Below are 17,376 nucleotides of genomic sequence, written 5' to 3'. Positions count from 1 at the left end.
ATGCATGTATTCTGTCATATACAATGGCTCCAGAAGATTGAGCAGCAACCTGTAATCAAATACGTTAGTATTTCTGCATCAGAACATACAATTGTTCACACTAAGTAGAATAAAGAATATAAATGGCCTGATATCGGTTAAAAGGGTTTTTTTTGCCATAATGGATTGATAGAAAATTTAGGGAAACTTTGGTTTCAGAAGTTTGTTTTTTAAGAATTAAGTCTAAGAGATTGTGTACTTAAATTTTATACTGAGAGAAGGTGTATAGTGCAGTCACTGTTCGATAAGTTTCAAAATGGATTTTTCTTCTTTTTACTATTATAAGACAACTGTTGTAGTGCCAGTCTTCATAGGTGATTTAACTTGAGCCTCCCACTATAGTCTGAGAATCACTACATTTCATTAGTGGCTAAGCAGCATTATTATGGTTGTAAAATGTCCTCTGTGCATAACTCAGGCCTTGAGGAAGTCCTGCTTTTATCGAACTATGCATAATTACAGGGGAGTTGCAAAGGTCTTTTGTAGGATGCACTTTCATTGCACTGCCTGGTAGGTGCTTGTGGCTCCTTCCCCTTTCCTGACCACCTGCTCACATCCGTTAGTCAGCATCTGCTGCACCTGCTGGCACGTGTTCTTTGCCTTTGAGGAGCGACATACCTGGGGGCAGTTCTCGGAGCTTTTGGCTCTGATGTGTCCCTGTGCACGTACCTCCAGGCCCGTGGAAGCTGATCAGCTTCTCTGACATACCAGGGACTTGGGACGGGGGGCTTCCCATTCACTGAGCAGTTGGAGTTCTCAGGATTAGAGCATCTAAACACCAGGGTTTGTGTTAAACATCTGAAAAAGGAGTACTGTTTATGTTCTAGATCAAGGCAATTAAGCACTTAAATGTGGTTTTCCTCCCTGAGAAACTGAATTTCTAATGCTAATGAATCTAAATTTAAATGAGCACTGGTGGCAAGTGCCTGCATGTTGGGAAATACAGCTCTGTGTCATACTTCTTAATTTACACAAAACTTACTTGAATCAGGAAAACAGTTTCTTAAACCTCTTGGTATTTGAGTGTTAATGTTACTGAGGAACGAACATGTTGGCGTGTAAATAAGTCACATAGACCTCGGGTGAATATAGAAAATAGTAGGAGCTTCCTTTACTACATAGTAGCAGATACCAGCGTTAGTGATGGTGGCAATTGAGATTGCAGCTCTGCTTTGGAGTGTGTGAAGTAGTTCCGCATGAATTTTCCTAGATCCAGACAGTCCTGTGGATTGGGTTAGGACCCTGTTTGGGGTGAAGGCCGGTGACTAACTTGCCTGAGATCACACAGCTAATTTTATGGCTCTTAGGTGTGAAAACTGGGTATTATGATAGCAATCTAACACTCTTCCTCTAGTTCCCTGTGAATATCCTTGCATCAAAGTATATAATTTAAGATCGAGGTTAAGTTGGGAAATGTGTTATAAAACATTACTTTTTAAGCTTTATTTAAAGCCAAAAGAATAGGATGAAAACATATGCACAGTTTTCACAAAATATATTTTAGCAAAGGGGAGAGAGTTTAATACATTTATTGTGACAGGCACATAGGAATTGGACTATAAAAATTAATTTTAAAATGGCACCTATGCATTCAGGCATCCAGTTACCTAGAAGTGAGTAGTCACCACGGGAGAAGTTGGGATGACTTACTGACATTTGCAGTGCTTTGGTACATTGAGCTTAAAGCAACATTTGTAAGTATTCAATGAAAGTTTTTGATTAGGAGAGATCCCTGGTCCTAATTTCAGTGGTTTATACTGTACTTTTTAAATTGCTTTGTAAAACTACCCATTATAGTGAAATTTAAGCAATAACACCAGACATCTATTAAGAAAAACAAAAACTGAAATTCCAGCTATAGTTAAAGATATTAGTGAAAATCTGTTTTTTAGCATTCCTAAAAAAATGCAAATATTTATACTGATATGTACAGTTTTACATAATTGTACAATACTTCACATTATTGTATAATACGGTGTCAGTTAACTTTTTCCAGTCAACATTAAGTCATGAACATCTTTCCATGTCAACAGATATTAGCACTTTTATGTCTATAGAATGTCTAATTATACTGGTCTGTTGTAATTTACCAGCTAGTCTTCAGTTGAGAGACATTGTGTTTTCACCTCTTTGGTTGACAGAAACCAGCATAAATGTTTGCATTTGGGGAAACAGACATTTGGTTTATAATCATTATAAAACTTTGTCTCTTTACTTTGCTAGGTGGGTTTTCAAACAACTCTATGATAAAGGCCTTATTTATAGAGGTGTGAAAGTCATGCCTTTCTCTACTGCGTGCAACACTCCACTTTCCAATTTCGAATCTCACCAGAATTACAAGGTATGTATGGCATCGAGTTACGTACATGGAAGTTAGGTGACTGGTGACCAGTCACTCCTCCAGAGGTGGGACGTCAGCCTGGGGCATCTTGTCAGTTTGATCATTCCTTACTGAGTGCTGCTAACATCGCCAGTCACTGAACCAACCAAGGCTCTGTTAAGATTAAAAACGAGGGGTTTTCCCCCATGAGATTTATGAATGCTGTGTCTTAATGTGATAGGTTGTGCTTGTTTTGATCATATTTTTGTGCCTCTCTTTGGTTAACAAGTGCAGCTCTGCCTTGTTTACCTTTAGTCACTATTTCAGAGGCGTTGTTGGTTGGGTGATTGTTATGCCTCATCTGGGACCTCATAGTTCCTTTATTCGTTAAAGATATTTGGAAAAAAATCTGATTAGGGATCAGTACACAGTATTATGATCTTTTCTCTGACGAAGGGAATGTTCTGCTGGTGGTGGTCTGGATAGAAGAGTTTAGACGTGCCTGATGTTTACAAAGTATTCTGCTTTACCTCATCTAGACAGAGAACGAAGGCAGGCAGTAAGTCTCCTGAAATTCTCTGTGAGCTGGCTGTTCTCATGTGTGTATATACAAGAGGTGTTATCATTTGTGAGAGTTTCTCTGTCCCTCTTTGTTTTTGAAGGAGATTGATTTTTTTGGAATTCTATATCATGGCTCAGATTTGGAAATTAAATTATTAAAACTTGCATTCTGAAAGTACTTTTCATCTTGCAGAATGCTTTCATGCATCCCATTTGATCTTTGCGAATCCTTGTGAGGTGAGCATTATTCCCATTGTCTCTTAAATGCCCTTCTATGCCAGCGCTCATGTTGTGTTGTATTTGTTTAAGAAAATATTTTAAGCACACATAAAATGTAGAGAATCTTATACTAAGCACTGTCTTTTTTTAACATCACTATAATACCATTATCACACCTAAAAAAATAATCATCAATCATCCTTAGTATTAAATACTTTATCATTCTTTAATTTCTACATATTATCAATGTTCACATTTGTGTATATCTGATAAATATCATATCCTTTGCCCCTCGGTTATTGTTAGTTTTTTGGGTCTGATTGTTTGTATTGGAATCTAAGGAAGGTTCATACATGGTAATAACTGTCTTTTTGGTCTCTTCCCTCCCCCACCCCCTTGAAAATTACTGTTTAGGAGACAGGTTTTTTTTGTTTGTTTGTTTTGTGTTTTTTTTTTAATTGGGGAAGGGGAACAGGACTTTATTGGGGAACAGTGTGTACTTCCAGGTCTGTTTTCCAAGTCAAGTTGTTGTCCTTTCGATCTTAGTTGTGGAGGGTGCCATTCAGCTTCAAGTTCTTGTCCTTTCAGTCTTAGTTGTGGAGGGCGCAGCTCAGTTCCAGGTCCAATTGCCCTTGCTAGTTGCAGGGGCGCAGCCCACCATCCCTTGCGGGAGTTGAACCGGCAACCTTGTGGTTGAGAGCCCACTGGCCCATGTGGGAATCGAACCGGCAGCCTTCGGAGTTAGGAGCATGGAGCTCTAACCGCCTGAGCCACCGGGCCGGCCCCAGGGGGACAGGTGTTTTTGTCTTGTAGAGTTTTCCACAATATGAATTTTCCTGATTACTTACTTCTTTATGGTCTAATTTAACATTTTCTCTGTCCTCTGTATTTTATAGAAATTAGTACTTCATTTTGATGTTTGTTTTTTTCCTTCTTTGTATATGTCATTAATAGAGGTCAGTATTTTGTTTATGGTTTTGGGGGAGGGGTGGTCAAGGGAAGGTGATTAAAATTTATAAACAATTAAATGCACAAATGTTAAGTGTACAATTTGATGGGTTCCAACAAAGGCGTCTTTTCTAAAAAAATACATCAAATAGTACAGATAACAGTTGATTAGTTTGACTTGTTTTTGTACTTTATAGAAATGGAAAGATGCACTATGTATTCTTTTGTATCTGGCTATTCGCACTCAACATTATGTTTCTGACAGTGATCTATGTCATGTGTCCTTACAGAGCTTTTGTTCTAATTTCTGTGTAGGTGCATGTACCACAATTTATTTATTTACAGTACCTTTGTCTTTTCCATTTCCTTCCATACATTCTGATAGGTAACCACTATGCTGAATTCGGTGTTTCTTTCCCATGCATATTTTTATACTTTTACTATCTACATAAGTATTGGCATTGTTCTGCATGTTTTTAAATCTTACCCACTGTACTAATTCTGTACCTTGTCTTTTATGCTACACATTATGTTTTAAATATTCTTTATCTTGATACTTGTAGCTTTAAGTTTATATTTAACTGCTGTATAGTATTTCACATAACAAATAGATTACAGTTTATTTTTTCATTCTTTTGATAAACATTTGAGTTATTTTGAAGGGACATAACTTCTTTTTTTAATGGTAACAAACAGTTTTGACCTAAACATTTTTATATAAACCCTTGTATACTTATGCTAGCATTTCCTTTGGCAATTAAATTTTTACATATTAGACCCCCATAATAGCTTATGAGCTCCTAGAATTTTCAAAGATTACATTCTCTTATTGGGAGTGAGCAAGCAGTGCAGAAGTAAATTGAGTTATAGGAGAAAGTCTTTCCAACTGTAAACCAGTTTGTAGTATGTAAAAATATTTATTTGTTGTCTAAATTTTTAGTTTTTAGAAGTCTGGTTGGTTTGATTATTTATGAAGTTCATGCTCATTGTGGAAAATTTGGAAACCATACAAAGATATAAAGAAGGAGAAAAAAATTATAATCCTAGTACCCATAGGCAATCATTATTAACGTTTTATTTAGGTTTCCCTTGAGAGGTTTTTTATTTTAATTTTTTTATATTCATTACTATACCTCCTAACATTCATGCTTTACATCTTAGTACCCATTGCCTGGTTTATTGATAAGACAACGTTTTTCTCCTCTTTCATTTACTTGTTCTACTATATTTACTTGCACAAAGTGACGACATCTGCCATGCCAACACCCAGATAAAATACAGGAAGAACCTTATGGACCTATTAATAGCTCTCCCCTCTCATGGTCTCTCTTCAGGTTAGCCCCACACCCTTTATCCCCACTTCCAATAGCATTGATTCATTTGTTGATGCTAAACTATAAATGAAATCATACAGTGTGCTCTTTTTGTGTCTGGCTTCTCGCTCAAGATTCTGTTTCTGAAAATCATCCATGTTGTGTGTTTTGTAGATCACCATTTTAATTACTGTCTAGTATTTTATCCTACTGTTGATGGGCATTTGGGTAAGTCTCAGTGTGTGGTTCTTATCAACAGTGCTACTGTGAACATTCTAGAACGTCTTTTGGGGAGCAGATAATACACACATTTCTGTTGTATTCATACCCAGGAGTGAAATTGTTGAATCATAGGGTACACTTACATTTAGCTCCAGTATAGGAGTTGGCAAATTCTGTAAAGGCCCAGACAGTAAATATTATATTTTTAGGCTTTGTTAGCCAGATGGTCTCTGTCTCAAGTACTCAATGCTGTCAAAACTATTCTTAGCTCTTGGGCTGTATGAAAACAGAGAACAGCCAGATTTGGCTTGTGGGCTGTGATTTGCTTCTCCCCATTCTAACAGAGTGCTCCAAAGTGGTTATACTGATTTGTACTCCCACTAGACAGTTCTGCCTACTCTGTCTCCTGCCAGTACTTGGCATTTTCTTTTTTCACTTTAGGAATTCACTGATTGTATATTTGTTGCCACTAAGGTTTGTTTTGGTTGTTTTTCTTTAATGAACTGAATTAATTTTGTAACCAAGTCCAAGCTCGTATTGCTTGCCACATAACAGCCAATGAGTCGAGTGAAAAGGGGTTAGGGCAAAGAAAGCTACTTACTCGGAAAGCCAGCAAGCCAAGAAGATGGCAGACTAGCATCCTAAAGAACCCTCTTAAGAAAATATAGAATTCAGCCTTCTTTTAAGTCAAGGGAACGGGCAACAGGAGGGGCAAGAGGTGACTGACACCCACAGACACCTGGGTGCCAGCAGGAGTCCTAGTTAGATGTGAAACATCTTTGTTCTTAGTCTGTTGATTCTAGTTGATGTGAAGCAGGTAAAATCTTTGATAAACAAATCATTATTTTTGCACATACTTCCCTTATCTCCTCCGAAGAGGTAGTTTCCCATAAGGGCCTGGTTTTTTTGTTTTGTTTTTTTTTTTAATAAATTTTATTGGGGAATATTAGGGGACAGCGTGTTTCCCCAGGGCCCATCAGCTTAAATTAGTTGTCCTTCAATCTAGTTGTGGAGGGCGCAGCTCAGCCCCAAGTCCAGTCGCCATTTTCAGTCTTTGTTGCATGAGGCGCAGCCCACCATCCCATGCGGGAATTGAACCAGCAACCTTGTTGTTAAGAGCTCGGGCTCTAACCAACTGAGCCAGCCGCCCCATAAGGGACTATTTTTATAAAACTCAAGCCACAAGCAGAATTCCTCTAATGATTAGCATGTCTGTATGCGAGACTAAGCAGAAGCAATTAACCTGAAGGCTATGGGAACAAAGCAGGCATGAGCAAGATGGAGTCAGAGAGGCCAAGCATTTCACCCTGTTACAATTTTGGCATATTGCAATTTCAAGTATATGATGTTTCAAAGTGACTTTTGGAATAAAGAATAATTATTTTCCAAAACAATTATCTTGTTGACCTACCTCTTTCTGGACTTATAAAATAGATCATTGAAATAGCAAAACCTCAATTATATATCCCTCTTGATACACTTAAAATGTTTTATTTGTGACTACAGTCATGCTTCGCTTAAGGATCTTTTAGGGGAATTTATTTTTGTGAAATTTCACAAACCTAGATGGTATAGCCTACTACACACTTAGGTGGTATGGTATAGCCTATTCCTCTGCAGGGGAGGAAAAATAATTGTCCTCTACCCGTCTGGGTTCTTGGCTGAGACATCCTTGTAATAAAAGATTAACAGGAGGAAAACAAAAAAGGTTTAATAATATGTGTATCTCTTATATACATGGGAGAGACCCAGGGAAACCAAGTAACTTGCCAAAACAGCTGACGTCACCACCTTAAATACCCTCTTCAGCTAAAGACAAAAGATGTTGAGGATGTGGGGGGCAGTCAGTGATGGGAAGTGATAAGGAAAAGCAAAGTAAACAAATGTAAAGTTGTTCTGCAGATTTACATAGTTGTCTTCTGCATTGATAAGAGTTTCTAAACATACTTCCTCTGCCTGGTACAGGGAGAGGTGACACCCTTACAAATGGTGATTTCTCTTACAAGTGTAAATGTCTTTTACAAAGGGTAACTTCTGCTTGGTTTTCAGAGCTTCTCCCATGTCTCAAAATTAATCAGCCTAAAATAATCCTTCTGCCAAATAGACATATTTGGGGATGACAAATTCTGTTCTCCTACAGCTCCTAGGCTAGACACCTATACAGCCTGTTACTGTACTAAATACTGCAGGCAACTTTAACACAATGCTAAGTACTTATGTAAAGTTTTGCCTTACTACCTTAGGAAGGGTATGACATCACTAGATGGTAGGAATATTTCAGCTCCATTATAATATGGGAGCACCACTATATATATATGGTCTACTGACCAAAATGTTGTGCGGTATGTAATTTAATTGTACTAAAGTAATTGTTAAGACTTTTAAAGTACATTAGAAAAAATGTCTTGCCTTGTATTTTATTTTTATAAATATGGCAAATGGTTTTATAAAGGCCATTTATTATGAAATCAATTTATTCTTGACGATTAATTCCTTTTTCTTTCGTGTCTATTGTGCATTTTGTAAAAAAAATACATCATTTTATTTCAGGATGTTCAAGATCCTTCAGTATTTGTAACTTTCCCTTTGGAGGAAGATGAAAATATATCTTTGGTTGCTTGGACAACTACTCCCTGGACTCTACCTAGTAACCTTGCCCTGTGTGTTAATCCAGTTATGCAATATGTGAAGATTAAAGGTAAGTGTGAGCCTCGTTACTCATGATTGGTATGGAAAAGATAATTTTGACATGTTTTGGGGGGGGGGAAATGAAATTGACATTTCTTTTTGGAGTAAAAATAAAAGTTTTTGAGCAAGTGTTAGACAGTCAGAAAATAACCTCTAAAAGAGTTTTTTTGGGGGGTTTTGTTTGTTTGCTTTTTGTTTTTTCATTTCTAATCTGTTAAATAACAAAATTCAGCCAAGTAAATTTGAAGGTCTAATTGGCTTATTAAGAGGGCAGCATCCTGTCTAACCACTAGAAGAGAACTCCTAGGGTTGTACAAAACGGCAGGTTTCTGTAGGAAGAAGGGTGGGGAAATGGAGCTATTAGAGGAAGAAAAGGAAGTGGGAGGTGAATAGCAAGGGTTTTATTATCATGCAGATTGCCTCATCTTTCTGTGAGGATGGGAAGGGATGGAGAGAGCTCAGGTGACAGATTACGTCATTGGTGTTGACCAGAAAATTCCAAACTGGTCGATTAAGATTATGTTTCTGAGAGAGGTTGAAGCAGCTATTAGGTCAGGTGATAAGTCTAGGTTTGGTATCATGGGCTTTTAGCCTGAGTCACCATTTTGGGCCTGTGGTTTTCTCTTTAGCAGATTGAAAATGTAACACACAAAAAATTAAAATAGTACACAGATACAAAAAGTAAACTTTCCTTATAATTTTCAGATTTTAATACACCTTTGCACATCATGCCCCTATTATAAAAGAATTAGAGTGGTGGCATCTCATCATTATTAGGAATCTCTGATGTGCGTTTTTTTAATACCGCCAAGCAGTTTGCTGAGTTCAGATACTTGAGTGTGGAATCAGCATCAGATCCACAGGGTAAGGGCTCAGTCCCACAAGACTCTCCCACCACCACACCCCCACTTTAGACTCCAGTCACACAGGTCCAGGTCGTCACCTATGCTTCTGACCTCCTCAGGTTCATTTAATTTGCTTAAGCAGATCACAGAACTCAGAAATATTGTACTTATTAGATTACCAGTTTATTTTAAAAGGGTATGATAAAGGATACAGATGAAAAGCCAGACGAAGTGTACAGAGGGTGAAGTCTGGAAGGGTTCTGAGCACAGGAGCTTCTGTCCCCATGGAACAAGGGTGGGACGAACGTGGCTCTCATCAGTTAGAAAACTCTAAGGGTTTTAGGAGCTCTGCCTAGAACAGGGACTAAGACCAAATACAGAGGGCACCAAAAAAATATATACACATTTTAAGAAAGGAAAAAACTATTAAAATTGTAATACTCAATAATAAAAGATGAATACTAGTCGTGTGTATACTTTTTTTGGCACCCCCGCTATATGTGACAAATTTTAATATCACAGAACCAGTACCAGACCTTGACTTTGTGCCTTTCAAATATTCCCTTATAGAAAGTTAACCATAGTCTCAATGAGGCCCTTTCCAGAAAGATTTATATGAAAAAGGAAGATCAATACCTTTAGGTTTTGACAGTTTATGGAGGGAGGGGGGAAGCCAGGGAAATAAAAATGCATAGCCAGAAAAAGTCCGCCTTATGACAGTTGATCCACAGTAGCTTTTGCTGGCAAGAGCAAAATACTGAGAAAGGAAGAAAGGAATGGGAGAGAATTGCGGGTGAGAAAACAGGTGTTTTTATTATTATTTAGCTGTGCCTTGGGAATGAATAGGACCAAGAGTTGGTTTGTTAGGATACCTGCTGGGAAAGGGCTGTTGTCCACACAGAACCTGGGTCTGGTGCCCAGCTACTTCTCCAGACAGTTTCATCCCGTCTGCACAGATTGCCTGTGTCACCTCAGAGATGTGGCCATTGTGTGTGAGCCTGACAGTCTTAGGGGCCTTCTGGCTGAGGTTTCAATCATCATGTCTTTCATCTGCCTGGATGTGCCCTCTGGTACTTGGTGGACCATGTGTCCTGAGTTTTATTCCGAAAATGTAGGGTCTATTTATTAAGAAGTTTCTGGGGGGTCAGAGCTGGTGATTGGCAGAATTATTTATAGCAGTTTTTTAATGAATAAATCATAGATTCTCATTTTTCTTAAAGTTAGCTAAATGTATATCGTAGGCTCTAGTAAATTCTTCGGTATGTCATACTTCATAGGTGGCAGTTTAACTTAGCCTAAGTTTTTGTAAGGCAATTTGTCAGTATCTATTAAATTTTAAATGTTTATACATTTGTACCAGTTTTTCTGTTCCAGTAAGGACAAAGATACATATAAGGATACTTGTTATCCTGCTGTTTATAGTAGTAATCATTTGAAAACTTCTGAAATGTCTAGTATTAGTTGATATGTTAAAAACTAATTTGTACTTCCATTAAAATGGAGTATTGTAGAGCTATTTAAAAGAATGAGAAAGGTGTATGTGTGCTGATACATGAAAAGATGTCCACAGTATATTACATGACAACAAATTACAAAACTTTATTGCGTTATATCCCACAATTATTTTTTTTTAAATAACCCATTCACATAACACGTATGTTACTATATATGTAGAAAAATGCCTGGAGGAACAGGCACTCAAATGAGTGCCTAAGGGTGGGTGAGATTACCAAGGTAATCTGTGAGCTTCTTGGCATGTTCACATTATGACTTTGAAACGTTCCCATGTATTACCTTTGGCAGGAGAAAATATTGATTTACTTAAAATGGACAGAGATGCAATTAACAACAACTAATGAGCTGCCTAATAGGTTTTGATGTTTTTGTCTTTTTCATATCTAGGAAGCAGCGTGTCCTAGCATTCTTTTTAGTATTTTTCTGTCAGTGCTGAGCACACTGGATGCAGATGATACAGGAGAACCTGAAGGAAAAAGTATGCTGATGTATGTTTTCAGAGTAAGCTAGTCTGAATATCACTGAAGTCCACTTTTTCCATTGTTCTTATAGATATTGTCAGAGGAAAATTACTCATTTTAATGGAAGCCCGATTGCCAGCCCTCTATAAATTGGAGAGTGACTATGAGATCCTTGAAAGGTAAATAGACAAGTCATTGATTTGTGCATAGGAGTGTGTCTTTAGTTTGAAAAAGTAAGACACTCTATTATCCAAAAGCTATATTATTCAAGTTTAGTTTTAAGTGCTAATGTTGCAGGAAAAGAGGGTCCTTGGTTTCATGTAGGAAAGAATTCAAATGTGAGCCGATACAGAGTTTAAAGTAGAGGTAAGTTTATTTAGCAGAGTCAGTAAGAAAAAAAAGGCCATTCTATAGCCAGAGTGGTTTTCTGTGGCTAGTGGAAGAGAGACCCCCTCCATCGCAGGCTAGGGTTTGTGTGAATTTTCTGCTTCCATGGAAAATTCATTGGTATGGAGGGGTGGAGGCAGGGAGGAAAACTATGGTACGTTTATCTTTAACTTCAGTAAGATGCAAGAAGGGTCGGGGCAGGTTTGTCTTTAACTCCTGTAAAACACAGACTGTGTTTTCTTTCTGTGGCCTTTACTACGTGGATGGTCCTAATGGAATCTGTAGTCGTTCAGTGATTTGCTGCGTCACTGATTAGCGCCTGTCTGAGTCCCGTGTCTTGGAGCTGTAGGCAGCAGGCTGGGAATCCGAGCTCCGAGTTTCTTCTGAAAAACGGCCTCATGCCCCTTCTCATATTATTAGTATTGGTCGAAGTACTTAGGCATTGTGACTACGGAACAAGTAAACCAGAAGGGAGTAGTGGCTTGATGTGTGGCTGCAGCCTCGTTTCTTTCACAGTTTGAATCTAATTGTGTTTGCCTTTCTGCTTTTTCTAGATTTCCTGGTGCCTCTCTCAAAGGCAAGAAATACAGGCCCCTGTTTGACTATTTTGTGAAGGTGAGCGTAGGGACCTGTACTGCAGGGGTTTTCCACAGCCAGTGTACAGCACAGTAGTACCTTGGTTTTCAGATGTCTACGTTGATGAACATTTCGGTGTACGAACGCTATCAATTTTGTGCATCTGTGGTATCGTTAGATAGTAAAATTCATGCCAAATTTGCAGTTTTAGGGATTGACTTTAAATGTCTGGAATGGATTAATCCATTTTGCATCACTTTCTATGGTGAAACTGTGCCTCGGTTTTCAGATGTTTCAGAACTCGAACCGACTTCCCAAATGGATTACGTTTGCAAACCGAGGTACCACTGTATCTGCTAACTGGAGCGATATGGTGGTAACTAGAGTGGTATTCACATTGCCTTGTTGTTACATTGTTCGTATGAGTGTGCCTGCATTCAAGTCTGTTAGTATAAAACGAAATTCAATTCTATTTGCATTGCCTTCTTGTTCTAATAATTAAAATCCTATGGGATATTTAAAATCTTTTTCTCAAATTACATAAAAAATCACTTATATTTGATAAGATTTATGTGTGTATATTTTTATTGTTTATAGTCTACATATCACCCAGGAATGGGAGGGTTTTTTTGTTTTTTCTTTTACAGATTTAGAATAGTGCTCAGAATAAAACTGTGTGCAAAAGTAAATAGAGTTCATTTCAAGGAAGCTGACAAGGTGGGTGCTTGAAATCTAGCACCACAACAAAGCTCAGACATTTAGTAACTTAGTTTTCTTAGGAACCAGAAAGCTGTTTTATGTAGTTTTCATTTTCTGACAACAGAATTCTCAGCTGTAGTTGCAGACCCCGCCACCAAGAAAGGAACAGGGTCAGCAGGAGTTCCCTGCTGGTCTTTATTAATAGGTCTTGGAGTAAAATGCTGAGCAGCACCCTCAGATGGCCTTTACACTTAGGTAAAGATTACGTTCAGCTGTGCACAGCAGGAGCTGGCACACCTTACACCCTTGGCCAGGATAAACCGTTTGCCCACCTGCCTGTCCTGGTTCAGTGTAGGATAGAGCTTGGTTACCACAGGCAGTGCTGCTCCCACCCGCCTCTTTCTTGCACACAGGTCTCCCCATGCGCCTAGTCTCCTTGCTCTGAGTGGGACCCCCTGTGCCCTGCCTGGTGTGGCCCCTTCCTGCACACACTTGCCAGCACGTTCCTTGCTGGTGTTTTCCATTCTCCACGAGTCAGACCTGCTTCCTAGTCACAGCCCCTAGTGTTGCTCTAAATACATCGTTTGTGCAAACTGCCCTTTTTTCCCTCCCTCCCTACCTTTATTTTCATTAAGTTTTCCTTCTGTTTAAAAAAAATCTCTCATCTTTCTGTCATGTGATATCTGCTGGAGTTCAATCCACTCATAAAGGCTGAACTTAGATGCCACCTGAAAAACAGTGTTTTCTGAAATGCCCCTTTGGTTTCTCCTTCTGAAAAACCGTCATTACTGCATTCTTCTCATATATAATCACATATTTTGTTCTATATTATATTTGTTTTTGTCTTAAAATTCTTCCAGTAAATCGGTGACTCTTAACCTTTCTGAACCACAGACCCTGTTGAGAACCTGAGGAAAGCTCAACCCTCTCAGAAAATGCACATGGACACTCTAGATAGGAACTTTCGGTTCAGTCAGAGGTCTGTCTGGAATAAGTACTCAGTATGTAGAATTAAGTTGAGTAACACCTATCCACTCAGTTAGCTTCCTGAAATTTCTGGGACCTTCCATGAATTTTAGATAGATGCTTCAAATTCTGTTGTATAACTACAATACACGTGTTCTGAAATATTAAATACGAGCTATGAGAGTGGGTGCTGTATATGTTTGGGAGGCAGCACTGCCGCTGTCTGCTGACTGCAGACCCCCCTCAGCTTCAGCAGGGCAGGATCCAGAGCTGACCCCTGAGAGGTAGGAATCAGTGTGGGGTATCTTGTTCTACAGTTACAAAAGTAAGATACTTTGGGTTCCTTGTTCCTTCCTATGGACTCGAAGGTTCTAAGGACACACATATTCTCTCTCCATGTTTAAACCATGGAAGACATACCTTTCGGCACCTGTTATACCATACCCCAACATCCCAAGTAATCTGCGTCACAGCAATTACAAATTTATGGTGATTTTATATGTTTAGTGTTAAACAAGTGCTAAACAGTTACAGAGCTGTGATGTAGTTGAAGATGATACTGTATTTGGAACCGGAAGACTTTGTTTCAGGTCCTGTCTTCATCATTGCTGGCTGTGTGATTTGGGCAAACCATTTCATCTTTGTTGTGAGTTGTTCACCCGTGAGATGCAAATACAACCAGAATATTTTTAAAACATGGAAACACTAATACCTTTTTCACAGGATTACAGGTTTAATTGTGCAAATCATTTCTGAAAGTACTTTTTACAAAGGCAGAGAGGAGAAAGCAAAGGGTCAGTTTGGCTAAAACAAAGGGTAGGTGAAAAGAAATACTAAGAGATGAAGGGAGAAATCGTAGGTATGTAGCCTTATATTTATTAACCTGACTTTATTGTTGTTGCAAAGGAAATCCCCTCAAAGTGTTACAGAGGGTGAAGTGCCTGTGAATACAATTTGTAACTCTTAGCTCCCTCATTCTGTTTCCTTCAAGGTTTGCCTTCTACAACTGAATAACTTGAGTTGGTCTGGAAGGAGAAAGAGAAGCAAAGCGTATGCAGTGATTGAAAATACAGTTGACCCTTGAACAAGGGTTTGAACTGTTCACTTATATACAGATTTTACTTAACCAACCGTGGACCAAAAACTGTTTTTCACATTCCCTGAGCATCTGCAGATTGAGAATACGGTTTTCCATTTGCAGTTGGTGGAATACAAGGATGCGAAGGGCCAACTGTAGAGTTAAAAGTTATACTCAGGTTTCGAGTACATGGGGGTCGGTGTCCCTAACCCCTGCATTGTTCAAGGGTCAACTGTATAGCAGGAAGGGCAGGGTTTAAGGAGTCTGTATATTCTCTGAGTCTGTTTGATAAACTACATGCTGGGGGTGCAGCATGTCCAGAAGAATTCATGACAAAGCCCATTTTGTATTAAGGAAGTTAGAAAATTCTCTCTGCAAGTCTCGGATACTTACAAGTGATGAATCATTCTTCATGGCGTTAATGTATAGAATTAGCATGTTTCTTCCCAATCTGAATTACTGTCATTTCCATTGCTGAAAATAATTTCCCATGTTAAATGTTTTTTCAGGCTTTAAAAACTTACTAAATTAATATTGTCATATGGTAGTGTTTCATCCTTTAAGCCTGCTGACATTTCTTTTCCAGTATAAAGAGAATGGGGCTTTTACTGTGCTTGTTGACAACTACGTGAGGGAAGAAGAAGGCACCGGGGTTGTACATCAAGCTCCTTACTTCGGCGCTGTGAGTAGTATAAATCTTGCAAGTGTATTTATAAGAAGTAAATGTCAGTGGCCACTGAGTCATCACCGTGTGTGTGTGTGCGTGTGTGTGTTGTCACCGTTCTCGTTTAAGCCATGGGGTCAGCCTGTTTTCAGGCTCATGCCCCCAAGGACGGCTTATAAAATTTGCGTCTTTGATTCCTTTTCACACAGAGCTGTTTTCTGAAAAGGATGGGCCAACTTCTGTGTGTTGTTAGGTGTTTAGTCTTTCTAAAAGGCAGGCTATATTTTCATTCCTTCATGATCTACTTACCGTACACTTTGCTCTTCATGGTATGCAGTTCTGTGAGTTTGGACAATGGCGTAGGGGTGGGCTGTCACTACAACCATCAAATTGTGGATTCCATCATCGCTGCTGTGTTCTTGACAAAATACTTCATGATCTGAAGGGAGAATTTCACCTCTCTTCTCAGAACTCTACAGTGTGGTTAATTTTAAATTTTGCCCAGAGCAATTTTTTTAAAAATATAATCTTTTTAATGTAATTTGTAGATGAATAAAATAGAAGAGTGTAGGGATTAAGGGCACGTGTTTTAGAGCAAAGCAGACCTTGTGCTCAGTCAAAGACCTGGGTAGTCCCAGGGTAAGTTACTTGGCTTGGCTGGATTTCCTTTTCCTCCTCTGTAACAGGGTGTTAGTACCTGCCTACCTGGAGACGTGCAGGTATTAAATGGAATCTTCTATAAAGAGTGCCTGGCACCGTGAGAGTGTACACAGTCACAGTTGCCAATGCAGTACCCACTGGGGACCCACAGACTCTTCTCGGCCTGATCATTTTGTCCGTGGTAGGGTGGTAAGCTAGTCTGTTCCCACTGGTCATTCTATTTTCATATATAACCTCTGCAGAGATTTTTATTATGGAGATCTTCGATACACAAAAGAAAATATTGTATTAAATCCTTATGTTCACATCATCCAGCTGCATTAATTATCAACATTTCGGGGATTCCATTTTATCTGTCTTATTCTCTCCCCTTCCCCCATATCTTTATTTTGACTGGAAGATTTTGAAGTTAATCATCAACATCATATCTTTCATCTGTAAATACTTCTGTATATGTTTCTGATTGATAAGAACTTTTATTTTTAATATAGCCACCATGCCATGTTAAACCCAGTAAAATTAACAATTTCTTACTATTCCCTAATTCTTGGTCAGTATTCAAATTTGGTGGAAGCAATCTTGATGTTACTATTTATTGAGTTTTAGGAACTAGTCAAATTTCAGTTATTCATAATAGTTTTAGGGTCAACTGTTACGGTTGCTCCACTGAGACTAAATAATAAAAAGAAAACTTCATGATTTTTGAATTGTAGTTTTGGATTTCTTTTTAAATGTGACTAATTTGTCATTTACTATAGTAATACCTCATATATATCTGCCTGAATGCCAGGCAGATTCATGTTATAGAAGATCAGATCCTTAAACTACAGCCTTTAACCCCATTCAGTAGAGATTTTCTGAAAGACCCCCCACTCCCCCCCGGTGGCATCTCTGCCAAGCCACGTGCTCTGTGGTCTCTGCAATCAACACTTCTACAGGACTGTGTGGACATCCCCAGTCTTCCTGGCTTCATTCAGGAATGCTTCCCTTAGCTAGGCAAGCTGGGCGGGACTGTTTGTGCTGTACTAGACATTTCTGATTGCCGGGCTTTGGGGCTCGTCCTGCCTGTTGCACAGGTGCTTGTTGGGTAGGCCATCACTGCCTGTGCTGTTAGCATGCCCATGTGTCGCATTACACTAGGCAGCCCTCACACAATGAGAATTGACACAGGCCCGGATGGAAGCGTATTTGCTTTCCATCTTCACTGAGCCTGAG

General features: G+C 38.8%; 1 protein-coding gene across 3 annotated transcripts in view; it reads left to right on the top strand.

The window, feature by feature from the left end:
- Window positions 1-17,376, top strand: part of IARS1 (isoleucyl-tRNA synthetase 1) — a 79,187-nt gene that overhangs the window by 12,372 nt on the left and 49,439 nt on the right. For all 3 annotated transcript variants that reach the window (XM_033122624.1, XM_033122623.1, XM_033122622.1), the window contains 5 exons: window positions 2,263-2,380; window positions 8,173-8,320; window positions 11,223-11,310; window positions 12,073-12,133; window positions 15,424-15,519. In XM_033122624.1, coding sequence (XP_032978515.1) covers window positions 2,263-2,380; window positions 8,173-8,320; window positions 11,223-11,310; window positions 12,073-12,133; window positions 15,424-15,519 — 511 coding nt within the window. The remainder of the gene's footprint in view (window positions 1-2,262; window positions 2,381-8,172; window positions 8,321-11,222; window positions 11,311-12,072; window positions 12,134-15,423; window positions 15,520-17,376) is intronic.

This window comes from Rhinolophus ferrumequinum, chromosome 12, assembly GCF_004115265.2.
Source record: "Rhinolophus ferrumequinum isolate MPI-CBG mRhiFer1 chromosome 12, mRhiFer1_v1.p, whole genome shotgun sequence".
NCBI classification, from domain to species: Eukaryota; Metazoa; Chordata; class Mammalia; order Chiroptera; family Rhinolophidae; genus Rhinolophus; species Rhinolophus ferrumequinum.
The sequence above is the reverse complement of the archived record's forward strand: the minus strand, read 5'-3'. Positions and strand labels throughout refer to the sequence as shown.